The following is a 15,446-nucleotide window of genomic DNA, read 5'->3' on the forward strand; positions in this document are numbered from 1 at the left end:
ATGGACTTTGAACAAGTTCAAGAGGAAGATGATGATGAATCTACAGTTGGCAACTTCAGGGAAGTAGCAATGAAAGCTGATTTATCACCTAGGGTAGGGGGAAAATCTGGTAAGAAAGCAAGGAAACAAGTTCAATACAAAGAGGTTCAACAACCAAAGAGGATCTTGCCTAGAAGGGCAGTTTCACAAACCAAATAATGTTAAAGTATCTCATCTGGAACATCAAGTCTGTGAACACACAACATTCTTTTTAGAGATTGATCAATATGTAAAGAGAACACAAGTTTTCAATTGTTGCACTGATGGAACCTTTCGAGGATAGCAGACATATCCAAATATACAGAAGAAGACTAGGAATGGAAACTGTTATGTCAAACATCAATGGAAATATTTGGTTGTTCTTTGAGGCAGTTGTAGAGTGGGAATTACTTATGGACACTGAGCAATAAGTTATTGTAAAGGTTTTCCATCAGGACATAGGAAAGCATATCATAATGACCTTCGTGTATGCCAAATGTTCATCGCTTTAAAGACTAGAACTATGGGACTATCTATATTACTTAGCAGCTGATATCGATATGCCTTGGATAGTTGGAGGTGATTTCAATGTGGTCTTACATGAAGATGAAAAGATAGGAGGTCTTCCAGTATACCCCCCTGAATACGAAGACTTTGCCTTATGTGTGAATTCTTGTGGTTTGTTTGACATTGGATATAATGGCAGCCCTTTCACTTGGTGGAATGGTCGACCAAATGACCAATGCATCTTCAAGCGGCTTGATAGGATCTTTGTCAACCTCTCTTACCAGAATCTCTTCCCAAATATAGAAGTTCAATATCTGATAAGGACATGCTCTGATCATGCACCATTGTTGATGAGTTGTGGACATGAAGCTATGCAATTTGTTAAGCATTTTAAGTTCCTTAACTTCTGGGCTACTCATGACACTTTCACAGAAGTGGTGAGGCAAAAATGGGTGACTAATTTTATTGGTGATCCTTTCTTGATGTTCAAACAGAAATTAAAGAGACTAAAATCAACACTTTCACAATGGAGTAAACTTACTTTTGGGGATATCTTCAAACAACTTGCTATTAGGGAAGATATTGTCAGAGTTAAGGAGATTCTATTTGAGGAGGAACCAACAATTCAAAATAGGATTGTCCTTCAACAAGCACATGCTGAACTGAAAAAATACCTGAGCATTGAAGAGCAATACTGGAAACAAAAGGCAGGATTGAACTGGTTTGCTGAAGGTGATAGAAACACAAGATGTTTTCACAATCATGTAAATGGTAAGTGACAGAAACTGAAACTCAAAAAGATTCAGAACGAAGATGGGAATTAGCTTGAAAGCCATGATCTTATGGCTACTGTTGCTGTAGAGTTTTTCAAGAACCAATTTACACAAGAAAGTGATACTACATTCTTTGAACTTCTTAACAATGTACCTTCAATGGTAACAACTTATCAGAACTCAGAGCTATGCAGATATCCTACTCTAGAAGAAGTAAAGAAAGCAATTTTCGCATTGTCTGGTGATAGTACAAGTGGACCTGATGGTTTCACTGGATTATTCTACCAAAAGTGTTGGAACATTGTGGGCGCAGACATCTTTATGATGGTTCAAGATATTTATGGAGGGGCTTCACTACCAAAATCCATAACACACACTAACTTGGTGTTACTGCCTAAGAAACCACAAGTACAAACCTTCTCAGATCTAAGACCCATCAGTCTTAGTAATTTTATCAACAAGGTCATATCTAGGGTATTACATGACAGAATGGAGAAGGTATTACCATCCTTGATTTCTCCAAACCAATCTGGCTTTGTGAAAGGAAGGAGTATCTTTGAAAATATCCTGCTCACACAAGAAATCATCACTGATATAAGGATGAATGGGAAACCAAAAAATATGGTAATCAAGCTTGATATGGCAAAGGCATATGACAGTGTTAATTGGAAATATTTACTACAGGTTTTGAGAAAAATGGGGTTTGCTGAGCATTTCATCAACATGATAGGAAACTTATTAATCAACAATTGGTATTCAGTGCTAATCAACGGGCAAACATCAGGGTTTTCAAATCTAGTAGAGGAGTGGAGCAAGGAGATCCTTTGTCTCCTGCATTGTTCATTCTATCAGCAGAGGTCCTATCAAGATCACTGAATAAGCTGTTCTTAGACAGGAATTTCATTGGATTTGAAATGCCAAAGTGGACAGATCCTTTAAACCACTTGTCTTATGCAAATGATACAATAATCTTTTCATCTGCGGACCTATACTCATTACATAAAGTAATGGAAGTACTCACAAAGTACGAACAGATCTCTAGGCAACTAATCAACAAATCAAAATGCTCTTACTACATGCATACAAAGGTAAGAAGGAACTTATCTGATTCTGTTGGCTCTATAACTAGTTTCCAAAAGGGGTCCTTCCCATTCACATACTTAGGATGCCCAATGTTCTACACAAGGAGAATGAAGGACTATTATAACGATCTCACAAGTAAGGTGAAGGCAAAACTACACCCCTACAAAGGGAAAATACTGTCCATTGGGGGTAAGACTACACTTATAACCAATGTGCTTCAAAGTTTACCTACACACATTATGTCAGTCTTGGATCCTCCTAACAATGTTCTAGAATACTTACAAAAGATGTTCGCTAGATTCTTCTGGAGTACTAATGAAGAAAGCAGAAGTAGGCACTAGACAAAGTGGCTAAACTTGTGTCTGCCAAAGGAAGAAGGCGGATTAGGTTTCAGGTCTCTATTTGATCTTTTAAGATCGTTGTTTGCAAAATTATGGTGGAATTTCAGAACTCCTAAGTCTTTGTGGTCCAATTTCACGTGGAATAAATACTGCAAGAAGAAAATCCCTACATTAGTACAATTCAAAGATGGATCACATGTTTGGAGGAAAATATTAAAATCTAGGGAAGAGGTGGAGCATGAAGTACTCTGGCAAATGAATAGAGGCTCTACAAATGTCTGGCATGAAAATTGGACTGGTATTGGAGCAATATACCATGTTGTACCTCCAGATTTCAACATCAATGAAGAACTCCATGAGGTGACACAGTTGAGAACAGAAAATGGATGGGATGATCAGTTGCTGCATCATACATTTCCAGAAGATATAACATATCACATAAGGCAAGAAATTTGCTTTGATGATATTGATGCAAAATGGGATACACCTAAATGGATGCCAATGACTTTAGGTAAATTTACAGTTAGTAGTGCATGGAACATTGTGAGGCATAGGGAACCAACTAATCATGAACAAAAAAACCTTTGGACTAAGGGCCTACCATTCAAAATAAGATTTTTCTTATGGCGATTATGGAGAGGAAAGATTCCAACAGATGATTTGTGGAGAAGAGATGGTTATCATATGGCTTCAAAATGTTGGTGTTGCTTTCCCCCACATGAAGAAACCTTGAACCATATTTTCCTCACAAATTCAACTGTATCAAGAGTGTGGAAGGTCTTCTTACATGCTGCTAAAATTATGGTCAATTTGATACAGCTTCATCAAGTGATTAGAGCATGGTGGAATGCTGAATGTTATCCAAAGTTAAGGCCACTATACCAGGCAACCCCAACAATTATTTCATGATAACTATGGATAAGGAGGAACACAATTAAGCATGGAGGAAAAGCTACTTCATTCAATATGGTAGTGCATGGGGTTAATAATACTCTACATTATCTGGCTAAAGTAAGGTACAATTGGATGCAAAATATACCTTTACAGTGGACATATAAGATTAAGTTTTTTGAAGCTTATAAATCAATTATTATTACTAGAAGAGTTACCTGGCAGATGCCCGATGCAAGATGGTTCAAATACAATACTGATGGGGCTCATCGAGGAAATCCAGGACTAAGCTCCTACGGTTTTTGCGTAAGAGATTCTACAAGGGATGTTATATTTGCGAAGGCAGGGCAGATAGGGGTATCAACAAGTTTGGTCGCTGAGGCAAAGGCATTAATGGAAGGCATATTGTACTGTTTTCAAAATCAGCTGCATCCTCTGATAACTGAAACTGACTCACTGGACTTAAAAAAGATTATTGAAGGTCAATGGGCAGTTCCTTGGAGTATCAGCAAAGAACTGAGGAAGATTAATGAAATAAAGGGCAGTTCAATGTCATTCTTCAGCATGTCTTCAGGGAAGGCAATGCAGTGGCGGATTTTTTTAGCTAATTTAGTGTTCTTTTTTGCAGGTATACTAGAATTTAAATCTTTCTATGACTTCCCTGCTGCTGGTAGGTCAATAATCAATTACGACAAGAGCCAAATACCAATTCTGAGGATTAGAGTGGCAAGAAACAGCAGATCCGTACCATGACATACATTTTCAACATCTGTAACTACTGACTTCATATCTTAGACAACAATCCGTAACACTCTGTATTGATATGCCTCCATACAAATTGATATTGGTTTTATTTAATGCACTTTGTGTGGTTGATGCATCGGAGTATTGTAAGACACTGTACTTGTTGGTTATAGATGCTAATGCACAACCATATACCAACGTTTGTCATCTACTGCTTCTTCCATGGTATTGTTATTACTTCCCCATCATGTCCGTCAAGATGTCAACCAGGCTACATTGCAACACATGGAATTTTGCTGCTGTGGTTTGAGGAGGTATTGTATGATTTTGGGAGTTGTTTGTATACATACTACTACACCTTACTAACCAGACATCTTTAGCGGTATTCCATCATTAATCACAACACAATCTTCTTCGTTACTTCCAGAAGACATCATTCCTATGCTATACTTGCACTACTGAGGTACCCTCAGCGTGTGGTATCAATATTTAAAATGTTAAATCTACTGAGGCGACATCAATTGTCAAAAGCACCAACCAGTTGCAGACAATAAGTGCTTCCTACAAATCAGAAGAACCAGCAAAGAGTGGCTCAACAGATCACTGAAAGAAATAGAAAACCATGGCTTCTCATATCCTCATTCTTACAAGCTTGCTGCATCTCTATACCAGTTAAATACACACTGCAGAAACACCAAATGCAACATATGAACTTCAGACATACATCACTCACACGACCACTTTTTCTCAATGCTATAGCTGCTCCAAAAATAACCCCTCAGAAGCATTCTGATGCTTCCACCAATACCCAACTGCTTCCCCTAATCCACCTGAATTATGTTAATATACGTAATTCAAGCCAGATACAACATCCACATCATTCTTCCATCACTTACAACCTAGCCCTTGTTAGTGCTCCCAGGACACACAAGAACTTGGGAGAGCAATCTTTCTTCATAACTTGTTTGCTACATTTTGCAGGATCCGGATATAAGCTCATACTCTAGAGGCATCTGCAATATTTTTTGAGTTCAGCAGCACAAACTCATAAGACCCTGAAACTGCAATATTACTTCAATAATTACAACAACAGACCAAAATTTCACAGAAATCATCCTGTACTACTACAACTGCAAGAACATTGAAGCCATAATTCACAGCAATAAACCCCAGTACTGTTTCTGGACCACACACTACTCCAGCTCCTTTTGTTTTGAAGATATTGACTTTCTGTCTCTTGTTGTATCAATTCCCAGTGGTATTACAATGTTAACATGCTCATTGTGGGGATTGTTCAACATATTACAACATCAGTACTTCAACAGTGAAGATCTCATTTTCTAATAGATTCAAAAAACTGAAAGCTATCCTTACTTTGATCTACATATCTTGGTACACTGTAGGGTATCGCAAGCACTAATACATATGTATTCATTGAGGACACAACTGCAAGTGAGCTTCTACAACTACATCAACAGAGAAAAACTTCACAGGAACAACAAGCTTTATTGTATTTGCACAACACCTGACAACTGCCTCTGTTATTTCGAACCTTTCAGTATACAACAAAGGGATATTCATTCACTAGATGCGTTGGACATCTTATGGCACTTCAACGAATATCTGGATAAGAGTCATTTCCACGTAGTTGGGATGTTTGTCAAAATATACCGCAGTAAACTGGATCTAAAGCAAAGAAATATCAAATGCAAGTGTTCTATATCAACAATGCTGCCGGAGGACTTCAGCCCCAAAGTGAAGATGTCTGAAATGCTTTGCTTTAGAACTTATGGATTTGTACATACCTACTCTTTTGGATTGCAACAAATGGTGCCTAGTGAGAGATTTGTAGGTGCTACAACAAATTGTTTGCAATTGGTGTGTGAATTCATTTTCGTCGGCAATATTTGGACGTTTCAAATTACTACCTTTGTACTTGCCATCTATCTTTACGCTACTGCTACATTGTATTTGGTAGCAATTGGCATTTGCTTTTTTTTTTTTCGTTTTCTTGTGCGTGTTTTATTTGAACAATGTATAAGTTTGACCCAATTTGGGAATTATTAAATATAAAAACTACTAGGCAGCATGCATGGTGGTCTATTTACTAAAACAAAACAATCCCGATCGCGGATAATGCTTCGCGATCGCGAAGCACAACTATGCTACCCCACAATTTAACCTTATGCGAACACGGACAAGTCCACGGGAACACGATGCACCACTTCTCCAGACCTACGCGATCGTGTGAACACCCATACGTTCGCATAGAGCAACGCACGTGACCAACTCTTGCCTCCTTTCCTCTTCGAGAACGCGGCTCCGCCCACGCGTTCGTGATGCACTGTCTGACCAATCTACGCGTTCACATACTTCTGCCCGCGAATGCATAGGGTAAAATTCCCAGCTACCCCAAAACAAGCCTTTACGATCCCGAACCTATCTATGCGATCGCATAGAAGGAAACCGGACCTGGATATCAACAACCTTCAGCAGTCTTTAAATTCCAAACTTTGATATGTTAACCATCCGAGCTCCACCCGAGTCCCCCGGGACCTCAACCAAACATACCAACAAGTCCTAAAACACGATACAAACTTAGTCAAGGTCTCAAATCATATCAAACAACATCAAAAACATGAATCACACCCCAATTCAAGCCTAATGAAAACTAAGAAATTCCAACTTCTACAATCGATGCCGAAACCTATCAAATCAAGTCCGATTGACCTCAAATTTTACACACAAGTCATAAATGATACAACGGACTGACTCCAACTCATGGAACCAAAATCCGAGCCCGATAACCACAAAGTCAATTCTCGGTCAAATTTCTCAATTTCCAAAACTTTCATTTTTCCAACTTTCGCCATTTCAAGCCTAAATCAACTACGGACCTCAAAATCACTATCCGGACACACTCCTAAGTTCAAAATCAACAAACAGAACTATAGGAGCTATCAAAACCCCATTCCAAAGTCGTTTACACATAAGTCAATATCTAGTTAACCTTTTTAACTTAAGCTTACAACCTTGAGACTAAGTGTCTCATCGTATTCCGAAACATCCCCGGAACCGAATCAACTACTCCGGCAAGTCCCACAACAACAATTTAGCATAGAATGAGCAGTAAATGGGGGAACGAGGCTACAATACTTAAAACGATCTGCTAGGTCGTTACATCCTCCCCCTCTTAAACAAACGTTCGTCCTTGAACGGATCTAGAAATGTACCTGGAGTCTCAAAAAGGCATGGATATCTGCTCTGCATCTCCCGCTCGGTCTCCCAAATAGCCTCCTCCACTGGCTAACCTTTCCACTGCACCTTCACTGGAGCTATGTCTTGTGACCTCAACTTTCGAACCTGCCGATCCAAAATGGCCACCGACTCCACATCATAAGTCAAATCACAATCCTACTAAACCGGGCTGAAATCCAAAATATGAGACGGATCGCTGACATACTTCCGGAGCATAAAAACATAAAACACTGAATGAACACTCGAAAGACTAGGCGGAAAGGCAAGCTTGTAAGCCACCTCCCCAATCCTCTGAAGCACCTCAAACGGACCAATATACCAAGGGCTCAACTTGTCCTTATTCCCGAACCTCATAACACCCTTCATGGGTGAAACCTTGAGCAGTACCTTCTCCCCAACCACATAAGCAACATCACAAATCTTCTGATCGGCGCAACTCTTCTGTTTAGACTGCGTCGTGCGAAGTCGATCCTGAATCAATTTAACCTTGTCCAAAGCATCTTGAACCAAGTCTGTACTCAATAGCCTAGCCTTGCCCGATTCAAACCACCCTACCGGAGATCGACACCGTCTCCCATACAAATCCTCATACAAAGCCATCTGAATGCTCGATCGGTAGCTTCTGCTATAGGCAAACTCTGCAAGCGGCAGGAACTGATCCCAAGAACCCCCGAAATCTATGACACAAACGCGTAACATGTCCTTCAATATCTGAATAGTGCGCTTGGACTGTCCGTCCGTCTGAGGGTGAAATGTTGTACTCAACTCAACCTACGTGCATAACTCTCGCTGCACCGCTCTTCAAAATTATGATGTAAATCGCGTGCCCGGATCTGAAATGATGGACACCAGCACACCGTGAAGGCGAACAATCTCGCGGATGTAGATCTTGGCCAACCGCTCTGAAGAATAAGTAGTCCCAATCGGAATAAAATGCGTGGACTAGGTCAACCGATCCACAATCACCCAAATAACATCAAACTTCCTCGAAGTCCGTAGGAGTCCAACTACAAAATCCATTTCCACTCTGGAATCTCAAGCCTCTGAAGTAATCCGCCTGGTATCTGATGCTCATAATTCACCTGCTGATAATTTAGGCACCGAGATACAAACCCCATTATATCCTTCTTCATCCTCCTCTACCAATAATGCTGCCTCAAGTCCTGATACATCTTTGCAGCACCCGGATGAATGGAATACCGCAAACTGTGGGCCTCCTCAAGAATCAACTCACTTAGCCCATATACATTAGGCACACAAATCCGACCCTGCATCCTCAACAACCCATCATCCCCAATAGTAACATCCTTGGCATCACCATGCTGAACCGTATCTTTAAGAAGAAGCAAATGTGGATCATCATACTGGCGCTCTCTGATGCAATCATATAAGGAAGACCGATAAATCACACAAGTTAGAACCCGACTGGGCTCCGAAACATCTAATCTCACGAACTGGTTGGCTAATGCCTGAACATCAACTACAAGTGGTCTCTCACCAACAGGGATAAATGCAAAGCTACCCATACTCACCACCTTTATACTCAAGGCATCGGCCACCACATTGGCCTTCCAGTGATGATACAAAATGGTGATATCATAGTTCTTTAACAGCTCCAACCATCTCCGCTGCCTTAAATTTAGATCCTTTTGTTTGAACAAATGCTGGAGACTCCGATGATCTGTAAATACCTCGCAAGACACACCGTAGAGATAATGCCTCCAAATCTTCAATGCATAAACGGTGGCTGCCAACTCCAAATCATGAACATGGTAGTTCTTCTTAAGAGGCTTCAACTGGCGCGAAGCATAAGCAATCACTCTACCCTCTTGCATCAAGACACACCCAATACCAATGCGAGAAGCATCACAATACACTATATAAGAGCTAGAAGATGAAGGCAAAACTAGAATTGGAGTTGTGGTCAAGGCAGTCTGGAGCTTCTGAAAGCTCTCCTCGCACTTATCCGACCACCTGAAAGGAGCACCCTTCTAGGTCAATTTGGTCAAAGGCGCTGCAATAGACAAGAAACCCTCCACGAAACGACGATAATAACCGGCCAAGCCGATAAAGCTCCGAATCTCAGTAGCTGAGGACGGTCTAGGACAACTCTAAACCACCTCTATCTTCTTTGGATCCACATTAATCCCCTCACTGGACACCACGTTCCCCAAGAACGCCACCTTACTAAGCCAAAACTCACACTTGGAGAACTTGGCATAAGCTTCTCCTCCCTTAGCCGCTGTAATACAATTCTCACATGTTGTGCATGCTTCTCCTGGATGCGTGAGTACATCAGGATATCATCAATGAATACTATGACAAACGAGTCAAGATATGGCTGAAATACACTGTTCATCAAATGCATGAATGTTGTTGGGGCGCTGGTCAGTCCAAAAGATATCACAAGGAACTCATAGTGACCATAACGGGTCCTGAATGCCGTCTTAAGAATATCTGAGTCCTGAATCTTCAATTGGTGATACCTAAACCTCAAATCAATCTTAGAGAACACCCTCGCTCCTTGAAGCCGGTCAAATAGATCATCAATGCGCGACAAATGATACTTGTTCTTGATTGTAACTTTATTCAACTGCCTATAGTCGATGCACATCCGCATAGTACTATCCTTCTTCTTCACAAATAGAACCAATGCACCCCAAGGCGACACACTAGGCCTAATAAACCCCTTATCAAGAAGCTTCTAAAGCTGCCTTTTCAATTCCTTCAACTCAGTTGTTTCCATACGATACAGAGAAATAGAAATGGGCATAGTGCCCGGCACCAAGTCAATACCAAAGTCAATAACCCTGTTAGGTGGCATGCCGACAATTCTGCAGGAAACACATACGAAAAGTTCGCACCACCGGAAGAGAATCAATAGTAGGGGTATCAATACCAACATCCCTTACAAAGGCCAAATATGATAGACACCCCTTCCCAACCATCCGTTGGGCCTTCAAATAAGAAATCACCCTGCTGGGAACATAATCTAGAGAACCTCTCCACTTAATCTTTGGCAACCCCGACATCGCCAATGTCATGGTCTTAGCGTGACAATCCAGAATAGCATGACATGGAGACAACCAATTCATACCCAAGATCACGTCGAAATCAACCATACTAAGCAATAAGAGATCAACTCTAGTCTCCAATCCCCTAATAGTCACTACACATGACCAATATGTACGCTCTACAACAATAGTATCGCCCACCGGTGCAGAGACATGAATATGTGAAACTGAGGTCTCACGGGGCATATTCAAATAACGAGTAAAATAGGATGATACATAGGAATAAGTAGAACTAGGATCAAATAATGTGGAAGCATCTCTGTGGCACACTCAAACAATACATGTGATCACTGCATCTTAAGCAACGGTATATGGTCTGGCAGGAATAGCATAGAATCAGGCCTGACCGCCACCTGATCGGCCTCCCCCTCTAGGGCGACCTCTAGCTGCCTAGGCCCCACCCCGAGTTTCCTGGGTAGGTGGTAAAGTAACTGATGTGTAAGTCATAGCTTGACCCCTCTGCTGAACTAGACCTCCTGGGCGACGAGGACACTGTCTCCACATATTCCCAAACTCCCCACACTCAAAACGACTCCCCGGTGGTAGTAGTGGGGACTGAATCGAGGCTAGAGTGCCAAAGTAACTGCTAGAAGGACCTGGCACAGATGAATCCTAAACCAATGGAGCACGGGATGAAATCTGAGTTGGGAGTGCACTTATAGATGACTGACCGGACGAGCATTGTACGAACCATGGCTAGCTGATGCACCACGATGAACTGGACGAGCCATCTGAGCGTGCTTATAAGGACAACCCCTATTGTGGTAGAACAGACCCTCAGAGGGAACACTGTTAAAACCACCCGATCCACGAGGCCTCTTGGCCTCCCTCTCCTCATGTTTATGACTACGGACCAACTCTAGCCACCGAGCAATATCAACCACCTCATCGAACCTAGCACCTGATACACTCTCCCGAGTCATAGAAAAACACAACTGATAGGTGAGGCCATCAATGAACCTCCTAATCCTCTCCCTCTTAGTGGGAACCAACTAAACTGCGTGACGAGCCAACTCTGAAAATCTCATCTCATACTCAATCACAGACAGGCCATCCTGATGTAGCTGCTCGAACTGTATGCGCAACTCCTCCTTGCGGGTTAGTGTCATAAACTTCTCCAAGAAGAGAACAGAGAACTCTTGCCATGAAAGAGGTGCAACACCGACTGGCATGCGCCTCTCATAGGCCTCCCACCATCTGAAGGCAGCCCCAGTAAACTGAAAAGTAGTAAATGAGACCCCACTGGTCTCCAGAATACCCGACATACGAAGAATCCGCTGGCACCTATCCAAGAAGTCCCGGGCATTCTCTGACTCAGCCCCACTGAATGATGGAGGCTTGATCCTCCCAAACCTCTCTAGCCTCTTCTACTCCTCATCACTCATGATGGGATCCACCTAGGCCTGAGCAACTATAACCGATTAGGCTGGTAGTAGCCCCGACGTTTGAAGTCCCTGCATCACCTGCTCTAGTGTATGGGCGGCGGGATTCTGAGTACCTACCCTAGCCTGAGAAGTGGCTGGCACGGCCTAAATAGAAACTGCCTGAGCAAGACTAGTGCAAACGGTTAGTATCTAAGCTAAAACCTCCGGATGCCCTGGAATCACAATGGGCACAACTGGTGCCTGAGTTGGCCTCACTGGCTCAACCACGTCTGGAACCTGCTCCTAAGCTGGAGCAACTGGTGGATCTGCAGGTGCTGCTCTAGCTGCTGTACGAGCTGCACCTCGACCCCTACCGCAACCTCAGCCTCTCATGGACCTAGCTGGTGGTACTGGTGATTGTCCGTGGCCCCATAGCACGTGTCCTCACCACCAGTGAGAGAATAGAATAACATAAGTTTAGTTCCCGGAATCAACAAATTAGCACGACAAGAATACAAAAATGTGAAGTTTTCCTAAGGGTTCGGTAACCTCTCGAAGATAAGTACATACGTCTCCGTACCAATCCGCAAGACTCTACTAAACCTACTCATGACTCATGAGACCTATGTAACCAAGGCTCTGATACCAATTTGACACGACCCAAATCCCAACCTATCATGATGGCGCCTAACATGGTACTAGGCAAGCCGACAACTCTTACATTTCCAACACATTCAAATTTAAAATGTGCTAAAAAGGTTTAAATAAGAAAAATCTCACAGAAATTGATAAAAACCGTCACAGCTCAATACAGATGTTTTCCAAAACCAGAGTGTCACCGAGGACATGAGCATCTATACCAAATACAAAGTCTGATACACTATCTATGAAGTAGAAACTGGATAAATACAACTGAGGGATAGGGAGGGTCAAGGCCTGCGGATGCTAGAGCAACTACCTCGAAAATCTCCGAATGTTTGGACAATTTTGAGAATCAACATGCACCGTATCCGGAAATACCTGGATCTGCACACGAAGTGCAGGGTGTAACTTGAGTACAACCAACTCAGTAAGTAACAAGTCTAACTATTAGGGTGAAAGCAGTGACGAGCTTCATATGGTACAGTTCAATTACAGAAATACGATACAGAAACGTAGACATGCTTCCAAATTTAACAGATAAAGCCCAAACAAGTAGGATATGCCAAATACAACTGAGATAAGAAATGATGCATCTCGATATCTACATGTCAGATACGTATGCCAGCTGGAGTACAAAACAGTGATGAAATCATATGCATACCCTCAGAGTATCAATCACTAGGTCCTCCCATTCACTCCATCCTCACGGTCACTCATTCCTCACAGTCACTCAGTACTTTCGCTCGACACTCGGCACTCGCACTCAGTAGGTACCTACACTCACTGTGGGTGTGCAGACTCCGGAAGGGAAAATTTAGCCCAAACGCTATAGTAAGCCAATCATAGCATGAATCAATAAAACATAATGCGTCGTGCAACCCGATCCCATAAATATCCTCACAATCAGGCCCTCAGCCTCACTCAGTCATCAATCTCTCCAGTATCTCGGGCTTCCAAGAAACATGATAATCAACCTCAAATAATGATGATATTATGTATCAATAAATAGCAACAGAGACTGAGATATGACATGCAAATATTAGTTGTGATTAAGTACATAGTTGAAATTAAGCAAATAATTCAGCATGCGACGCAACCTTTGTGGGTCCCAACAGTACCATCATGTAGCCTAAGCATGATTTCTAACATGACTCGCAACTCAATTTATCTAACACATGGAGAATATACGGATATCAACAAGATCATGCAACTATACAGTTCCATGGACTCGACAAAGTCACAATTCCTATGGTGCACGCCCACACGCCCGTCACCTAGCATGCGTGTCACCTCAACACCAATCATATAACACGTAGTTCGGGGTTTCATACCCTCAGAACCAAGTTTACTTACCTCAAACTGAGCAAATCTCTACTCCAACAAGCCCTTGTCTTGTGAATTGACCTTTGAATGCCTCGAATCTAACCACAAACAATTCAATACAATCAATACGAGCTAAAGGAATCAATTCCATAAGAAAATACTAAGTTTTTAATCAAAAAACAAAAAGTCAACTCAAAAGTGAACTCCCGGGCCTGTCGCGCCCCAAAACCGGGGAGCGCGACCGGCGCTCAACCGAGTGAACCCGACCGAGCAAGCCTGTTTGATTTTTTTCTACCCAAACTCATCCACGAATGGAGATAATACATATTTTCATTAATTAGATAAAGAGGTATTCACGTCTACAATACCAATTCATTTCCAGTAGTTCATCATTTTTAAAGTCTAAAATGGACAAATAATACAACCACAACATAATATATATTTTGACTTTCGCAGCTCCAATACACAACCTACACTATGTCTACGGAGCCTCTATAGTTAAAGAAGAGTACAATGATAATGCGGGCAACAAGGCCCCGGCTATACCTCAAGCAGAATATACAAAGTACAAAAGATAATGAAGTGGGGCTCACCAAGTCAGCTGGGAAGAAGGTGTACTGTTATCACTGGTCAATATCTCCTGCTGTGGAACCACCTGCATCCATTTAAAGATACAACGCCCCCGGAAAAAGGGACGTTAGTACTGTCGAATAGCAATAGTATGTATAACTAAACACCCTCTCAATAGAATGACAAATAATACAAACAAAATTATCATAATGTTAATGGAAGCTTTAATCAACATCAAACCTCAATTTAGCATCAAGACAATGTTTCAATTAATTTCCATATCTCACATTGAGAGATTTTTAGTATCGATATACCATTATCCACAATACCATTATTCATAAAACCGGTACCACCGTACTCTCAGCACGAAGTCCGATCACGACCCGATCGGCTAGGATATCTCATTAGAGACATCAACCACAATTTCTTTCAGTATCAGTACCACCGTCTTTAACACGGAGTCCGATCACGACCCGATCGGCTAGGCTATCCTTTAGGGACATCGACCACAATCACAATTTCAATTACAATTTCTAGCACAATCACCACCATGTGTGCGACATGGTGTCCGATCATGACCCGACCGGCTAGGCTGTCTTATTCGAGACATCAACCTTTTTGTATCAATCATCGCATTTCATATTACTTTCACATCTTTTCGCTTCATTGGCACTAATGGCCATAATTTATAAGATCATTCTTGGCACGTTGGCCGTATTTAGTATTTCATGCTCACCTTTTCACTTTCTAACATCAACATCATGAACAATAATAACAACAATTCAAATCAAGGCATATAGCACACATGTGAGCAATTAAGAGTCTAAGGCACATAGAGAATCTTCACAAAATTTGGCA

At 41.7% G+C, this 15,446-nt stretch overlaps 1 protein-coding gene across 1 annotated transcript; it reads left to right on the top strand.

Annotated features, from left to right (window-relative positions):
• LOC107793393 (uncharacterized) lies at nt 1-3,631 on the top strand. Its single transcript, XM_075242870.1, has 4 exons — nt 1-109; nt 568-1,296; nt 1,387-2,155; nt 2,830-3,631. The coding sequence occupies exons 1-4, from the start codon at nt 1-3 to the stop codon at nt 3,629-3,631; spliced, it is 2,409 nt and encodes an 802-aa protein (XP_075098971.1).
• Nucleotides 3,632-15,446: the final 11,815 nt, after the last annotated feature.

The sequence above is a fragment of the Nicotiana tabacum genome, chromosome 22 (assembly GCF_000715075.1).
Source record: "Nicotiana tabacum cultivar K326 chromosome 22, ASM71507v2, whole genome shotgun sequence".
NCBI lineage: Eukaryota > Viridiplantae > Streptophyta > Magnoliopsida > Solanales > Solanaceae > Nicotiana > Nicotiana tabacum.